Source organism: Nothobranchius furzeri, chromosome 17 (assembly GCF_043380555.1).
Source record: "Nothobranchius furzeri strain GRZ-AD chromosome 17, NfurGRZ-RIMD1, whole genome shotgun sequence".
NCBI classification, from domain to species: domain Eukaryota; kingdom Metazoa; phylum Chordata; class Actinopteri; order Cyprinodontiformes; family Nothobranchiidae; genus Nothobranchius; species Nothobranchius furzeri.
In genome coordinates, this window is record NC_091757.1 from 48,560,376 (window position 1) to 48,575,762 (window position 15,387).

Genomic DNA, 15,387 nt, shown 5'->3' on the forward strand with positions numbered 1-15,387 from the left:
AAAAATTGGTTGTTCAGAAAAAGTAGAGAAATCAAACTTGAAGCTAAAAGAACAACAAACTGATGAGAAGAATTTAAACTAATAATTTTTTAATAATATAACATAAAACTTGTGTATTTTATCATTTATCTGTGACGACAGACATTAAAAACACTGACGAAATGAGTAATCGTGTGCTGTTAACAAATATTAAACAAGGCGGTTATTTTATATGTTCATATAGCAATGCAACACATTATGACAAAAACAGTTTAGATTTCTTTCTTTTTGTCCCTTTGTGAGTTTTTTTTTACGTGTTATAAAAGACTCACAGATTCCTGAGGTTCTTGTAGTAGTGCAGGTCTTTGTCATTAATGGAGGAGAAGCTGCTCTGGTTGGCGATGTAACTGTCAGGAGATACAAGTGTGTGTCAGAAGGATTGTTTGTCAACCGAGGAATGCATTAATCACTCAGACACAGAGACTTCATAAACCCAACATGATGAGAAATTATTTTAGATGGACCTCAGAAGGACTGCAGCTGGCACACAGCGCGCGGGAGGAACTGTCATCATTTTTCACACTTTTCATTTCTCTTCAGCAGCATTTGAGCGGAGCAAGTTGACCTGTTTGTGTTTGAGGGTCACGTTTGTGAGCGACTCCCTTATGTGAATGAAAAAAAAATCTATGAAAACAAAAATAGTTACAGCCTCAGGGACCAGATGTCTGAGAGCATTTAAAACTAAAACAGCTTCTCAAACAGCAACTACGGTGAGTTTTCACTCTTGAGGCTCTATTTGACTAACATGCAAAAGTTCATACTTTAGAAACGTTAGTGTCTTTCATCCTTCCATTGTCTATACCCGCCTGTCCACGCAGGGACGCAGGGGCCTGGTGCCTATCTCCAACTATCTCTGGGCAAACAGGCGGGGTACTCTGGACAGGTTGCTAGTCCATCGCAGGGCAACACAGAGACACACAGGGCAAACAACCAAGCATGCACGCACACACACACACACGCGCTCACACACACACCTAGGACAACTGAGAGAAACCCATTAACCTGTCATGTTTTTGGATTGTGTGAGGAAGCTAGAATACCCAGAGAGAAACCATGCATGCACAGGGAGAACATGCAAACTTCATGCAGAAAGACCCCAAGTTGGGATTTGAACCCTAGACCTTCTTGCTGCAAGGGAACAGTGCTAGCCATGGCACCACTGTGCAACCCTTTTTATCTTTCAGTGCTCTGAAGTTTGTTATAAACATTAGAAACATGTGATTTATCTAAAATATGAATTTTAATTAGCCATAACATTTTTTTTTATTATTTTCAACATCAGAGACTAATATGGAGCAATACTCTCCCACTTCCATTTCCAACACTAGCTGGAAACATGCTTTTTAACGCCAATTTCAGAATTTAGCTTATAAACTGCACGAGAAAGTCACGATCTTGGCAGCGTAGGGTTAAAAAATAAAAATAAAATGTTATTAAAGGAAATTTGTTCTAGATAGAGTTCAATAAAAAACTTAGCAAATTGAGTAACTCGATTATATAAAAAATATAAATAGCATATTAGTGATTTAGACGTATTGTGAATTAAAAAACTTGACAGCAAATTATTTCTAATAGAAATATTTTAGTTAATTCAACCTTCACTTGTATAACTGAAATGCCATCAGCAGATAATCTAAATCATTTAAATCTTGAACTTGTTTAAAAGCTTTAAATATCTGTTTATAATGTCAAATTATTAAAGAGTCCTTGTTCAGGCTATTACCACCATCTAGTCATCAGCAGGTCTAAAGGGAAATTTTCTACCAATTTGAAATTTAAATATGTTTGACTCAGCTCTTAAACACACTCATAATATAGAGCAAAAATGACTCATCATCACTTGTTTCCATGTGACCTCTGATAACCTGTTGTGCTCCTCATTAAGTGTAAAACTCTTAAAGTAGAAGTAATAATAATAAAGAAAAGAAAGAAAGTATATCAAAGCGGGACGAGAGAGGCGATAACCTGCAGGTTATCTCTTTAACAAGGTCGTTTGGAATAAAACTTTAGCCACTTTTTTAAAATAAAAGCTTCTCAGCAGACTAGCGCTTTCCCCCCCAAGGCCGGAGATATAACTAAAGGCTGCTTCTATCTAAAGTCATCTTCGTCAACAAGGTCGTTTAGTTTTGTCTTTAAAAAAACCATGTCACAATAAAAAAATGATCTCTTGATTTCTCTGAGCTGGAACGCGTTTGTCCATGTTTTAAATCCAAAGTGCGTCTTTGTGATTCGAGCGCATTTGTGTCATTTTTTATCATCACATCAGCAAAAATCGGAAAGGAGAACAACTTGTTCACTGATCTGAATTTCTTTCATCAGCATCTTATTTAAACTATCTCTCGGGAAGTAGGCTATTTGGGGTACACACACGCACGCACGCGCACACACACACTAACCATGGTGGCACGCGCCAGCTCAAATGGTCTTTTTCAGAATTATAGCAACAGAAGTCTTTTTAAATGGACCACATGGTGCTGAAAGGCTGATGTGCTGTTATGTAACGCAGGTTGCTTCTGGAGCCTCTGAGCCTCATTCAACGGGATGTCAAGATTCTGAGACAATTTGAGAGAACGCCGCCTTAAACCCGCGCGTGAGGTTCGGATTACATGCGTAAAAATCTAATTTGGACCCCGTTTGAGGCGCGTCCACTCCTAAAAACCATGAGGACTGAGGATGGCATTCCTTTATCCGGCAGAGAGACACAAACGGAGGTTTAATGATCCCGACTCACATGTCGGTGATGTTCTCCATCTCCGCCTCGCTCTGCAGGACGGGGAACGCGTTGATGCCCCGCTCCGGATCCACGCATGAGATCCTGGTGCTGCTGCAGGAGCAGGGTGAGGGACAAGCCTCCACGGTCATCCACGGATCCCCCGAGCTCACCGTCACCCCCAACGCCACAGCCCACCACCAGAAGCACTGCCACGATCCAGACCCTCTCCCCGGAACGGAGAGAGCCCAGATCCCGGGTCTTGAGGCGCTCATCTCGGGTGCCAACTTCAGCTCGAAGGCTCGCTGAAAAGCCCTACGGTCCGGCCCAGGTTGGCTGGGAATCAGTCAGCCAGTCAATGAAAGAAAAAAAAAATAAAAGCATGAAAAATATTTTTGGTTTAAAATCCGAGATGGAATCGAGCGGTGCAGCTAGGCTAGAAAGCCATCAGCCGCTCGGTCTCCGCGATGACAGACAAGAGGGAGAAAGGTGTGAAAAAAACGGAGGAGAGGAGCTGCGTGGTCCGGGCTGTGCGTGTCCTCCAGATTCCCCCGTCAGACAGCCAGTCAGTCAAAGTCTCTCTGCCACAGGGGCGCTGTGTGCCAAGAAGGAGCTCTCTCTCTCTCTGTCTGAGCCTAGGTCTCTCTCTCTCTCCCCTTCTCTCTCCCTCTCTCTCTCTCTCAGATGTCACAGACTGTAGCCTCCTCAACACAATGATCTCAATGTGTCTGCATAACTCCCAGCTGCTGGTGCTGCTGTTCGGACAAAATGCGCGTTTTTCCAGAGGAAAGGCTGCTGCGATCAGGACAGATAAAGGAGAGTCTGGGAGCTACTTGGTGAAATATATGCAGATGCTGAGATGCATCATTGATCTCCTTTAGTGAAGGTCTGGGGCCAGTGTCAGGTGCAGAGCAGGGCGATGTTTTATTGTCATGCATTTTCAACGGGATGCACTCTTTTGGCAAATGCTGCTGTAATATATTTGATCTTCAGCTCATTTTAAGGTTTTCATTCAATATGAATGCATCTCTGTCCGGGTGTGAAAAGTCTGAGATACCTTTACAGGCTGCAGCTATTGCACGTGCAGGTTGCATGATCATTCTCGTCAACACTGTGGTGTAATCTGGTTATCACACTGGGTGTCTAAATCACCGATCATCAAGCCTGCACGTACCAGACCAAGCATCACCTTGTTAAATCATTAGGCTATGTTTCATAATCATACGCGGCTTCCAGCCAAAATCTGCCTGAATCAATATGTCATGAGGCTGCACGGCTGGATGCCAGTCACTCTGCAGCTTCCGCTGCCTGCACCTCTAACGAGACTGGTTCTGCCTTTAACGGTGCTCAGCCACCAAATGACGGAGCTTCTTCTCCTCCATCTGTCACCTGAGAGACAGAGGAGGACAGCACATCTGCCTGTGAGCAGCAGCCTCCCCAGCAATCGAGGAGCGCTCTCCCCTCTAACATCTTGTACCCATGCATGTTTAGCTCCAACGTGACGTTCGCACTGACGCACGGGCAGTGCTGCTGAATAGACGAGCGTAATTACACAGCCCCGTCTGTGTCTTAGCCAATCTGGAGGTTTGCCTCTGAAAACTGAATGTGCACATACACAGAACAATGTGGGTGTTCTAATTAAGCCTCTGTTTCACACAAACTGATTATTTCACTTGCCTTCTTGTTCTGGCTGAGATCTGATCGAGACAAGAACCTGCGTTTGGGGTCACCTATCCCCCCCATGAGCTCTGTTGATGACATTATCTTGGGTCAGTGAGTCACAGTATAGAAAATGCATTGTTCATGTGAAAAATGTAATAAAACATAAACAATAAAGCATAATAAATGTTTAAAGTATAGAACAATAAGGTGGATGATTTATTTTCCCTTATCATCAAAGGCACTCACAGAAATACATCAACGTCAGATACAAGCCTCTTATAAGTTGAGAGTGGGACAGAAATCACAATCATTAAAAGTAATTATGTGTAATTTTATATGAGTACCAGTGTCCTGGCCCATCCTTTATTCATCCATTTATTTGGTAGAGACAGTCCACATTAATGAACATCTAAGAAACATCAGTTCACATAAACATCCCAGATTATAGCACAAATGCTGATTTAAACGTTATGAGAAGGAGTAAGGCAGTATTATTGATTTTTTTGTTTTGGTTTAAAATTATAATAATTACAAAAGGAACGTATCACAGACAGACACACTACATTTCGTGCACTTAGCAAAAGGTCAAAGGTTAGTGGTTGCATGACTGGTTTGCTGTCAGGTAACAGATGAGTTCTCTTGAAAACTTGTAATGTTGAGCTTTCAATGGGGGTGGGAATCTATTCCACATGTTACCATTAGGTGGAGTTAAATCAAATCACAAATAAAATTCCTTCAAAGCATGTATATGAAAATACAAACAAAAGCAGCCTGGGGCATACCGGAGACAGACACGCCGCGGTTTTGGGAAGTTAAATGGTCACACAGACATCATCCCAACATCAAGCGGGACTTGAAAACAGGAAGCGGGAAGTGACTCTATTATTTATATGTGATCAGACTTGCCGTCGTGTTTTGTTAGACTCTAATTACTTAAAATGGGTAAGCACGCTGTTTATTAGAATATTTGAAGATCAATAGTACTTTAAAGTTATCAAAACTGCGGCTAGGTGTTTGCCGGCGGTTGGGTTTGTGCTGTAAAGTCCTTTCCCGTCGTAATGTCTGTTGTAAAGTACTCCACAATGTTGTTAAAAGCTGCGGTTAAAAAAATCCCTGTTTGTGATGTCACAAATGGGGAAATCTGGATTTGAAAAAACCCTCTGACCTGGATATCGGAGCTTCTCAGCTAATAACAGCCTGAGTGGGGGTGGGTGGGCGTGGCCAGCAGCGGCTTGTTTTCTTAAAGTGACAGAACCCTGAAATGGCTCATTCTGGAAGGTACTGAAAATGTCGAGAATAAAAAGCTGAGACTGTTTTAGACAGATTTTATGCAAAGAACCTCCTAAAAATATTTTTATAGAGCATAGGAATTTTTAGTATTAGGTATCCTTTAAAAAAGCTTCTGATCTCCAAATATTTCATGCAATTTTGAATTTAAAATTTCAAATATCCACCATTTCAACATCTTAGAGTTATTTTGGTAGAAATGTGCAAAATTTAAGACAGAAGTCCTTCAGTAGCTCACAGGTAATTTCTTCAGAGTGGACAACCACAAGAATTTTTGTGGTTGTTGCTAGAGCTATCTACATCAGGTAAGATGCTGATTGTCTATAGTCAGGAGGACCACACTTCAATAGCTCGAAAGTGTCCCTTTAAGGTGACACTGCATCACAATCCCTTTTTATTTCATTAAATAATCTGAGTTCTGGCCCTAAAGCTAACTTTGCTGTGGCTTAAATATAAACTTTCTTATTGGATTTCATTTCTGCATCTTTAACATCATTTATCTCCTTTGATGCTGCATCTTTCTCATTGCATCAGAATCAGTTATTGCATCCTCAGTCACCGGTTTCATCTTCATATTGCATCAGAACAAATTGTGTAAAGATAGAACAGGTACGGATTCAAGGCATAACAATCACATGTGTCAGTCTTAATCACTTGACATTTGCATGATGTTTGCATGTTTGTGCTGCATTTGGTTTATGATTCACAAAGTCTCAGTCATCTGTGGGTTTGCATGTGCCTTTTTGCATCACCATCATCTTTAATATTACATCACATCTTGTTCCTTTATGATTACGTGTGTTTATGCATTTGTCTTATCTTTATTGTTGCTGCATCACAATTACTCCTTAAATCACATCTATCTTGCTCCATCGTCTCATTGTTTCCACAGCACTAATCTTGGATCATCACAATCACCTCCACTGTTTAACAAGCTTGTGCATTTGCATCACAGGCCCTCAGATGCTGTTTGGACTTAGAAAGGATTTTGCATCACAATTACTTTTATATTTGTCTATCAATCACATATAATTTGCTTACATCAATAATTTCTCATTTTTATCTCAGTCATTTGCTTTGTCGTTGTTGTCGTCTTCCTCCGCTTACGGGTCGCGGGGGCAGCAGCCCAACTAGGGAGCTCCAGACCGTCCTCTCCCCGGCCACCTCCACCAGCTCCTCCGGCAGGACCCCAAGGCATTCCCGGACCAAATTGGAGATGTAACCTCTCCAACGAGTCCCGGGTCAACCCGGGGGCCTCCTGCCGGCAGGACACGCCTGAAACACCTCCCCGGGGAGGCGTCCAGGAGGCATCCTGACCAGATGCCCAAACCAACTCAATTGACTCCTTTCGATCTGGAGAAGCAGCGGTTCTACTCCGAGTACCTCCCGAATGTCCGAGCTCCTCACCCTTTCTCTTAGGCTGAGCCCAGCCACCCTACGGAGGAAACTCATTTTAGCCGCTTGTATCCGCGATCTCGTTCTTTCGGTCATTACCCAAAGCTCATGACCATAGGTGAGGACTGGGACATAGATCGACCGGTAAATCGAGAGCCTGGCTTTCTGGCTCAGCTCCCTCTTCACCACGACAGATCGGCTCAGCATCCGCATCACGGCAGACGCCGAACCAATCCGCCTGTCGATCTCCCGATCCCTCTTACCCTCAATCATGAACAAGACCCAGAGATACTTAAACTCCTCCACTTGAGGTAGGACCGCTCTCCCGACCCAGAGTTGGCAAGCCACCCTTTTCCGGTCGAGAACCATGGTCTCAGATTTGGAGGTGCTGATCGTCATCCCAGCCGCTTCACACTCGGCCACGAACTTACCCAGCAAGAGCTGAAGGTCAGAGCTGGATGAAGCTAGGAGGACCACATCATCCGTAAAAAGCAGAGAAAAGATTCACCTGCCACCAAACTCGACACACTCCACACCATGGCTGCACCTAGAAATTATGTCCATAAAGGTAATGAACAGAACCGGTGACAAAGGGCAGCCCTGGCAGAGTCCAATCCTCACTGGGAACAGGTCCGACTTACTACCGGCTATGCGGACCAAACTCACGCTCCTCTAGTAAAGGGACTGAATGGCCCTTAACAAAAGGCCACCCACCCAATACTCCTGGAGCGTCCCCCACAGGGTGCCCCCGGGGACATGGTCATAAGCCTTCTCCAAATCCACAAAACACATGTGGATTGGTTGGGCAAACTCCCATGCCCCCTCCATCACCCTTGCAAGGGTATAGAGCTGGTCCGCAGTTCCACGGCCAGGACGAAAACCACATTGCTCCTCCTCAATCTGAGATTCAACTATCGATCGGACTCTCCTCTCCAGTACCTTGGAGTAGACCTTTCCAGGGAGGCTGAGTGTGATGCCCCTATAGTTGGAACACACCCTCCGGTCACCCTTTTTAAAGATGGGGACCACCACCCCGGTCTGCCACTCCACAGTAACTGCCCCCGATGACCACGCAATGTTGCAGAGACGTGTCAACCACGACAGTCCTACAACATCCATAGCCTTGAGATACCCAGGACGAATCTTATCCAACCCCGGGGCTCCGCCGCTGTGTAGTTGTTTGACTACCTCAGCAACTTCTGCCCCAGAGATTGGACAGTCCATCCCCAGGTCTCCCGGCTCTGGCTCCTCCTTGGAATGCGCGTAGGTGGGATTGAGGAGCTCCTCAAAGTATTCCTTCCACCACCCGACTATAGCCCCAGTTGACGTCAGCAACTCCCCATCCCCACTGTAAACAGTGTGAGCGAGTTGCTGCCTCCCTCTCCTGAGGCGCCGGACAGTTTGCCAGAACCTCTTTGGCACTGATCGATAGTCTTTCTCCATGGCTTTCTCTCAGCAACTGCCACTGCTGCACCCTGCTTGGCTATCCGGTACCCGTTTGCTGCCTCCAGAGACCCACAGACCAGCCACGCCCTGTAGGCCTCCTTCTTCAGCCTGATGGCTCCCCAAACCTCTGGTGTCCACCAGTGGGTATGGGGGTTGCCACCACGACTGGCACCGGCCACCTTGCGACCACAGCAACAGCCGCCTCAACAATCACAGAGTGGAACAAGGCCCACTCGGAGTCAATGTCCCCCACTGCTCTCGGGACGCGGTCAAAGCTCTGCCGGAGGTGGGAGTTGAAGTCCGTCTTGACAGGTTCTTCTGCCAGGCGTTCCCAGCAGACCCTCACTATGCGTTTGGGTCTGCCAGGTCTACGCGGCATCTTCCCCTGCCATCTGATCCAACTCACCACCAGGTGGTGATCAGTTGACAGCTCCGCTCCTCTCTTCACTTGAGTGTCCAAAACATACGGCCGCAGGTCAGATGATACAACTACAAAGTCTATCATCGACCTGCGACCTAGGCTGCCCTGGTACCAAGTGTACGATGGGCATCCTTATGTTCAAACATGGTGTTCGTTATGGCCAAACTGCGGCTTGCACAGAAGTCCAATGACAAAACACCACTCGAGTTTAGATCAGGCGGGCTGTTCCTCCCAATCACACCCCTCCAGGTCATGCTGTCATTGCCCACGTGAGCATTGAAGTCCCCCCAGCAGGACAATGGAGTCCCCTGATGGAGCACTATCTAGCACTCGTCCCAGGGACTCCAAAAAGGGTGGGTACTCTGAACTGATATTTGGCGCATAAGCACAAACAACAGTCAGGACCTGTCCCCTGACCCGAAGGCGCAGGGAAGCTACCCTCTCATCCCCCGGGGTAAACCCCAACACACAGGCAGAGAGTCTTGGGGCTAACAAAAAGCCAACCCCAACCATCCGCCGCTCACCCGGAGCAACTCCAGCAAAGGAGAGTGTCCAACCCCTCTCAAGGACTTGGGTTCCAGAGCCAATGCTATGTGTCGAGGTGAGTCCGACTATATCTAGCCGGTACCGCTCAACCCCTGCCACAAGCTCCTGCTCCTTCCCCGCCAGCAAGGTGACGTTCCATGTCCCAAAAACCAGTTTCCTTGTCCGGGGATCGGACCACCAAGGCTCCCGCCTCGGTCTGCCACCCGATCCACATTGCACCGGACCCTTCATGTTGCTCCTGCGGGTGGTGGGTCCACAGTTGAATGAGCCCATGTATCCGGTTCGGGCTGGGCCCGGCCAGGCCCCATGGGTGAAAGCCCGGCCACCAGGTGCTCACTCACGGGCCCCAACCCCAGGCCTGGCTCCAGGATGGGACCCCGGTAACCCTCCGGGCCGGGTACTCAGACTCTTTGTTTTTACGTCCATGAAAGATCTTCCGGACCGTTCTTTGTCTCACCCTTCACCTAAGACCCATTTGTCATGGGAGACCCTACCAGGGGCACAAAGTGCCCCAGACAACATAGCTCCTAGGATCATTAGGGCACTCAAACTCCTCCACCACGATAAGGTGACGGTTCATTTGCTTTGTTGTGTGAAATTTTATCATTAATAATACCCCAATTTTTTCTATTTAATGTAAAATTTGATATTAGCATTTTATCTTCATATTTAATAAGATATTTTTGAGTGCAAATATTTACCTCAGCATTTTTTGCAATATTCACACTCAAAGAGCATCACTGTAGCTTTTTGCAATTTGTGACTGGGACAGTGACTGTGCGTCTATGAACACAGCACTTAAATATTTTTCTTCCTTTAACAACTTTGGGTGGTTTTAGAACAGGTTTGGAGGATAAACAAGCCTCAGTCTGTTAGAGATATTTTCAAGGAAAAACCTTGTTTCATTGAACTTCCTGGCTTGAATAATGGTTTTCACATGTGGACCGGATGCCGGAAGGAGTATCTTCATTTCACTGGGAAAAAAAATTAACGAGACTTTATGACCTGCACTGTCACATATGAATGAAAAGTGTGGGAATCACTTCCAGAACAGAACACAAAACATGGACGGTATTTAAAATGATTAAACATTCTGAATCTTCTTTCAGGGTAACATTCTGGGTAATTGTGTGTGATATTTTAAAATGTGAAAAGCAGAGCAGTTTTAGATAGCTACTCTTATCCATAAATTTGTCATCTGACCAACTGAACCTGTCCAAACTTATTTGTTCCAAATCATTATTCTGCACTGCCCTCTTGTGGCCACATGGGCACTTAAAACGATTTCATGGTTTAAGAAATCAAATGTTCTGGTTTGTGTCTGAGCATAAATTCCTTCCTTGAGTCTCAATCAAACACATTTTTGGAATAAATGTGATTACATATTTTAAGTTGTACTCACTTATTTAATACAAGTATCTGAAGCACTACATTTACTAGCAATGGCACCTCCAAGGGGTGGCCAAGGGTGGACATGGATACCCCTAGGAAATTGCCCCCCCCCCCCCCCCCCCCCCCCCCCAAGGAAAAGTCAGTGTTAATAAATCATATTAATGTTCATTCAAACCATAAATTGATCTTGTTTATTCAAGACATAATTGTAAAACAAAATAAAAATAATACAATAAATGAGTAAAGAAAATATCAGAATACAAAAAATGCATATGTTTCTGCTGCTCACCATTAAAAAAAGTTATTATCTCCATAGTTGTTTGTGAACAGGAACCGATTAATTAAATTTGAAAACTACATTTTAAAATAAAATTTAAAATCCATCCATCCATCCATTTTCATCCGCTTATCCGGAGTCGGGTCGCGGGGGCAGTAGCCTAAGGCGAGAGGCCCAGACTTCCCTCTCCCCAGCCACTTGGGTCAGCTCCTCCGGGGGAATCCCAAGGTGTTCCCTGGCCAGGTGAGAGACATAGACCCCCTCCTGGGTCTACCTTTAGGTCTCCTCCCAGTTGGACGTGCCCGGAAAACCTCACCAGGGAGGCGTCCAGGAGGCATCCTGACCAGATGCCCAAGCCACCTCAGTTGGCTCCCCTACTCCGAGCCCCTCCCGAATGACCGAGCTTCTCACCCTATCTCTAAGGGAGAGCCCAGCCACTCTTCAGAGAAAACTCATTTTGGTCGCTTGTATCCGCAATCTCGTTCTTTCGGGCACTACTCAAAGCTCATGACCATAGGTGAGGGTAGGAACGTAGATCGACCGGTAAATCGAGAGCTTCGCCTTCAGACTCAGCTCTCTCTTCACCACGACAGACCGGTACAACGCCCGCATCACTGCAGATGCAGCACCAATCTGCCTATCGATCTCACGCTCCAGTTTCCCCTCACTCGTGAACAAGACCCTGAGATACTTAAACTCCTCCACTTGGGGCATACCTCATCCCTGACCCGGAGAAGGCATTCTACCCTTTTCTGAATCAAGACCATGGTCTCAGATTTAGAGGAGCTGATTCTCATCCCAGCTGCTTCACACTCGGCTGCGAACCGCTCCAGCGAAAGCTGAAGATCACGTTCTGATGAAGCCAACAGGACCACATCATCTGCAAAAAGCAGAGACCTGATCCTCAGACCACCAAAACGGATGCCCTCCACACCTTGGCTGCACCTAGAAATCCTGTCCATAAAGGTAATGAACAGAATCGGTGACAAAGGGCAGCCTTGGCGGAGTCCAACTCTCACTGGGAACAAGCCCGACTTACTGCCGGCAATGCGGACCAAGCTCTGGCACCCGTCATACAGGGACCCAACAGCCCGTATCAGAGGGCCTGGTACCCCATACTCCCAGAGTACCCCCACAGAGCCCCCCGAGGGACGCGGTCAAACGCCTTCTCCAAATCCACAAAACACATGTAGACTGGTTGGGCAAATTCCCACACACCCTCCAGGATCCCCCTAAGGGTATAGAGCTGGTCCAGTGTTCCACGGCCAGGATGAAAACCACATTGCTCCTCCTGAATCTGATGTTCAACAATCCGATGGACCCTCCTCTCCAGAACCCCTGAATAGACCTTACCAGGATGGCTAAGGAGTGTGATCCCCCTGTAGTTGGAACACACCCTGCGGTCCCCCTTTTTAAATAAGGGGACCACCACCCCAGTCTGCCAGTCCAGTGGGACTGCCCCCGATGTCCACGCGATATTGCAGAGCCGCGTCAGCCAACACAGCCCCACAACATCCAGAGCCTTAAGGAACTCCGGGCGGATCACATCCACCCCCGGAGCCTTGCCACAGAGGAGCTTTATAACCACCTCAGTGACCTCAGCACCAGAGATTTGAGAGGCCAACCCAAAGTCCCCCGACTCTACTTCCTCACTGGAAGACGTGTTGGTGGGATTGAGGAGGTCTTCGAAGTATTATGCCCACCGATCCACAACGTTCTGAGTAGAGGTCAGCAGCACACCGTCCCCACTATAGATAGTGTTGGTAGCACACTGCATCCAATAACAGAAGTCCAATAACAAAACACCACTCGAATTCAGATCAGGGGGACTGTTCCTCCCAACCACACCTCTCCAGGTCTCACTGTCGTTGCCCACGTGAGCGTTAAAGTCTCTCAGCAGAACGAGGGAGTCACCGGAAGGAGCGCTTTCCAGCATCCCTCCAAGGTCTCCAAAAAGGGTGGGTAGTCTGAACTGTAGTTTGGTGCAGAAGCACAGACCACAGTCAGAACCCGGCCCCCACACGTAGGCGGAAGGAGGCTACCCTCTCATTCACTGGGGTAAACCCCAACGTACAGGCACCAAGATGGGGGGCAACTAGTATGCCCTCTCCTGCTTGGCGCCTCTCAATGGGAGCAACTCCAGAGTGGTAGAAATTCCAACCCCTCTCAAGGAAACTGGTTCCAGAGCCAGAGCCATGCGTTGAGGTGAGTCCAACTATATCTAGCCGGAACCTCTCAACCTCACACACCAACTCAGGCTCCTTCCCCACCAGAGAGGTGACATTTTTGTATGACCTTATTCAACCACTCTCTCTTTATTCTGCTCTCCCCGCCTATTCCACCTTCCTCAGGATCCACTGATTTCCCTCTTTCCTATTCACTCTCTCTCTTTCTTAACATTTTTTCTTTTAAATCCCAATTGCCTATTTTTGCTCATTTTAAACATATTTTTAAACATTTTCTAAATGCTTTTTTATATTTTAACTTTTTTTTTGTTTTTGTGAAGTGCCTCGTGATTTTTATTTTGAGAGGCGCTATAGAAATGATATTTTCTTCTTCTTCTTCTTCTCCTTCGTCTTCTTCTTCTTCTTCTTCTTCTTCTTCTTCTTCTTCTTCTTCTTCTTCTTCTTCTTCCATGCCGAGAGCCAGCTTCTGTAGCCGAGGATCAGACCGCCAAGGTCCCTCGACTACCACCCGTCACACACTGCACCCGACGCCTTTGGCCCCTCCCACGAGTGGTGAGCCCATGGGAAGGGGGACCCACGTTTCCTCTTCTTCCTCCTCCACCCTCCATGGGTGAAAGCCCAGCCACCAGGCGCTCGCCAACGTGCCCCACCTCCAGGCCTGGCTCCAGAGGGGGGCCCCGGTGACCCACGTCCAGGCGAGGGAACACGGATTCCATTTATGTAATTCATCATAAGAGGTCTTCGGGCTGCTCTTTGTCTGATCCCTCACCTAAGACCTGTTTGCCATGGGTGACCCTACCAGAGGTAGAAAGCCTCAGACAACTCAGCTCCTAGGATCATTGAGACACTCAAACCCCTCCACAACGTTAAGGTGGCAGCCCAGGGAGAGGAAATTTTTGAAATAACATTTTAAATAACTGAAATTTTTCTTTCTGAAATGTTTGTGTTTGTAAAATGTAAGTTAAAAGTTGTGGATACCTGCTGTTGTGTTTAAATAAAAACAGATAAAGGAGCAATGCAATACATCTCCACAAGCTAAACTCTCCCAGTTACCACAAGGACCAATTTGGTGTGCCACCCTAAACGTGTCTTTGGCCCCATCTGGTCACCCCTATCAAAATTTTCTGGAGGCGCCCCTGTTTACTAGTGACCAACACCTGCATGCTGGTTCACCTTCAACAGCTCTCAGTTGAGGAATGAACTGTTATTCAGTGGGCATCTGTGGCTTAGGAGGTAGAGCGAGTTGTCCAGTAATGGGAGGGTGGTAGGATCGATCCCAGCTCCCAGCACAGAATACTGCTGTTGTGTCCTTGGGCAAGACAATTCACCCACCTCATCTGCTGGTGGTGGTTGGAGGGACTGGTGGCAGCTGTGGCTACAATGTGGCTCCTCACTATCAGTGTGTGAATAGGTGAATGACTGATTGTGCTGTAAAGTGCTTTGTGGGGTTCTGGGACTCTAGAAGGCGCTATATCAAATACAGACCACAGTAAATGTGACCAGCCTGGTGACCAGCACAGAATCAAAGCTGTTATGGCTGAGTATCAATCTTCCACATGTGTAGAGGATTGGAGGGTTTAATTATGACCAATAAGATGTGATGATTCTATATAAATATAGAATATCAAGCTGATTGATCTTTGAATGTTTATCCAGAAGAATTTAGGATTCTTTGCTTATTCAGGGACCATAAACACACTTTGTATTAATTCAGACAGTCAAGTATATAATTAAAAATAAACTTCATTTTCTAGACTAATTATAATACATGACAAGCTATGAATGGATATGTGATGGAATGTGATGTGTGATGTGATGTATATCAGAGCCTCTGTATCTGGAAGAAACTGTGAGTTCTGGGTGTAAAGGAATTCGTTGTCTGTTATAAACTAGAGAGTTGATTATTTATAGAACAGCATCAGACGCAATCTTGTTGTGTCTACATACCCTGATGGAGACCCTCTTTTGGATCCGAGATGGGGTGGGGTGGGGGTGGGGGGGGGGGTTGACCCCAAGGCATCGAAGT

At 46.3% G+C, this 15,387-nt stretch overlaps 1 protein-coding gene across 4 annotated transcripts in view; it reads right to left on the reverse strand.

Moving 5' to 3' along the window:
* The window catches only part of ntrk2a (neurotrophic tyrosine kinase, receptor, type 2a), a 117,430-nt gene extending 114,021 nt beyond the window's left edge, over positions 1 to 3,409 (reverse strand). For 2 of the 4 annotated variants that reach the window (XM_070546126.1, XM_070546124.1), the window contains exons 1-2: positions 2,771 to 3,409; positions 312 to 386 (exon numbers count right to left, since the gene is read on the reverse strand). In XM_070546126.1, coding sequence (XP_070402227.1) covers positions 312 to 386; positions 2,771 to 3,024 — 329 coding nt within the window. In that variant the 5' untranslated portion in view covers positions 3,025 to 3,409. The remainder of the gene's footprint in view (positions 1 to 311; positions 387 to 2,770) is intronic. The other 2 variants (XM_070546127.1, XM_070546125.1) reach the window with 1 other exon arrangement.
* Positions 3,410 to 15,387: the final 11,978 nt, after the last annotated feature.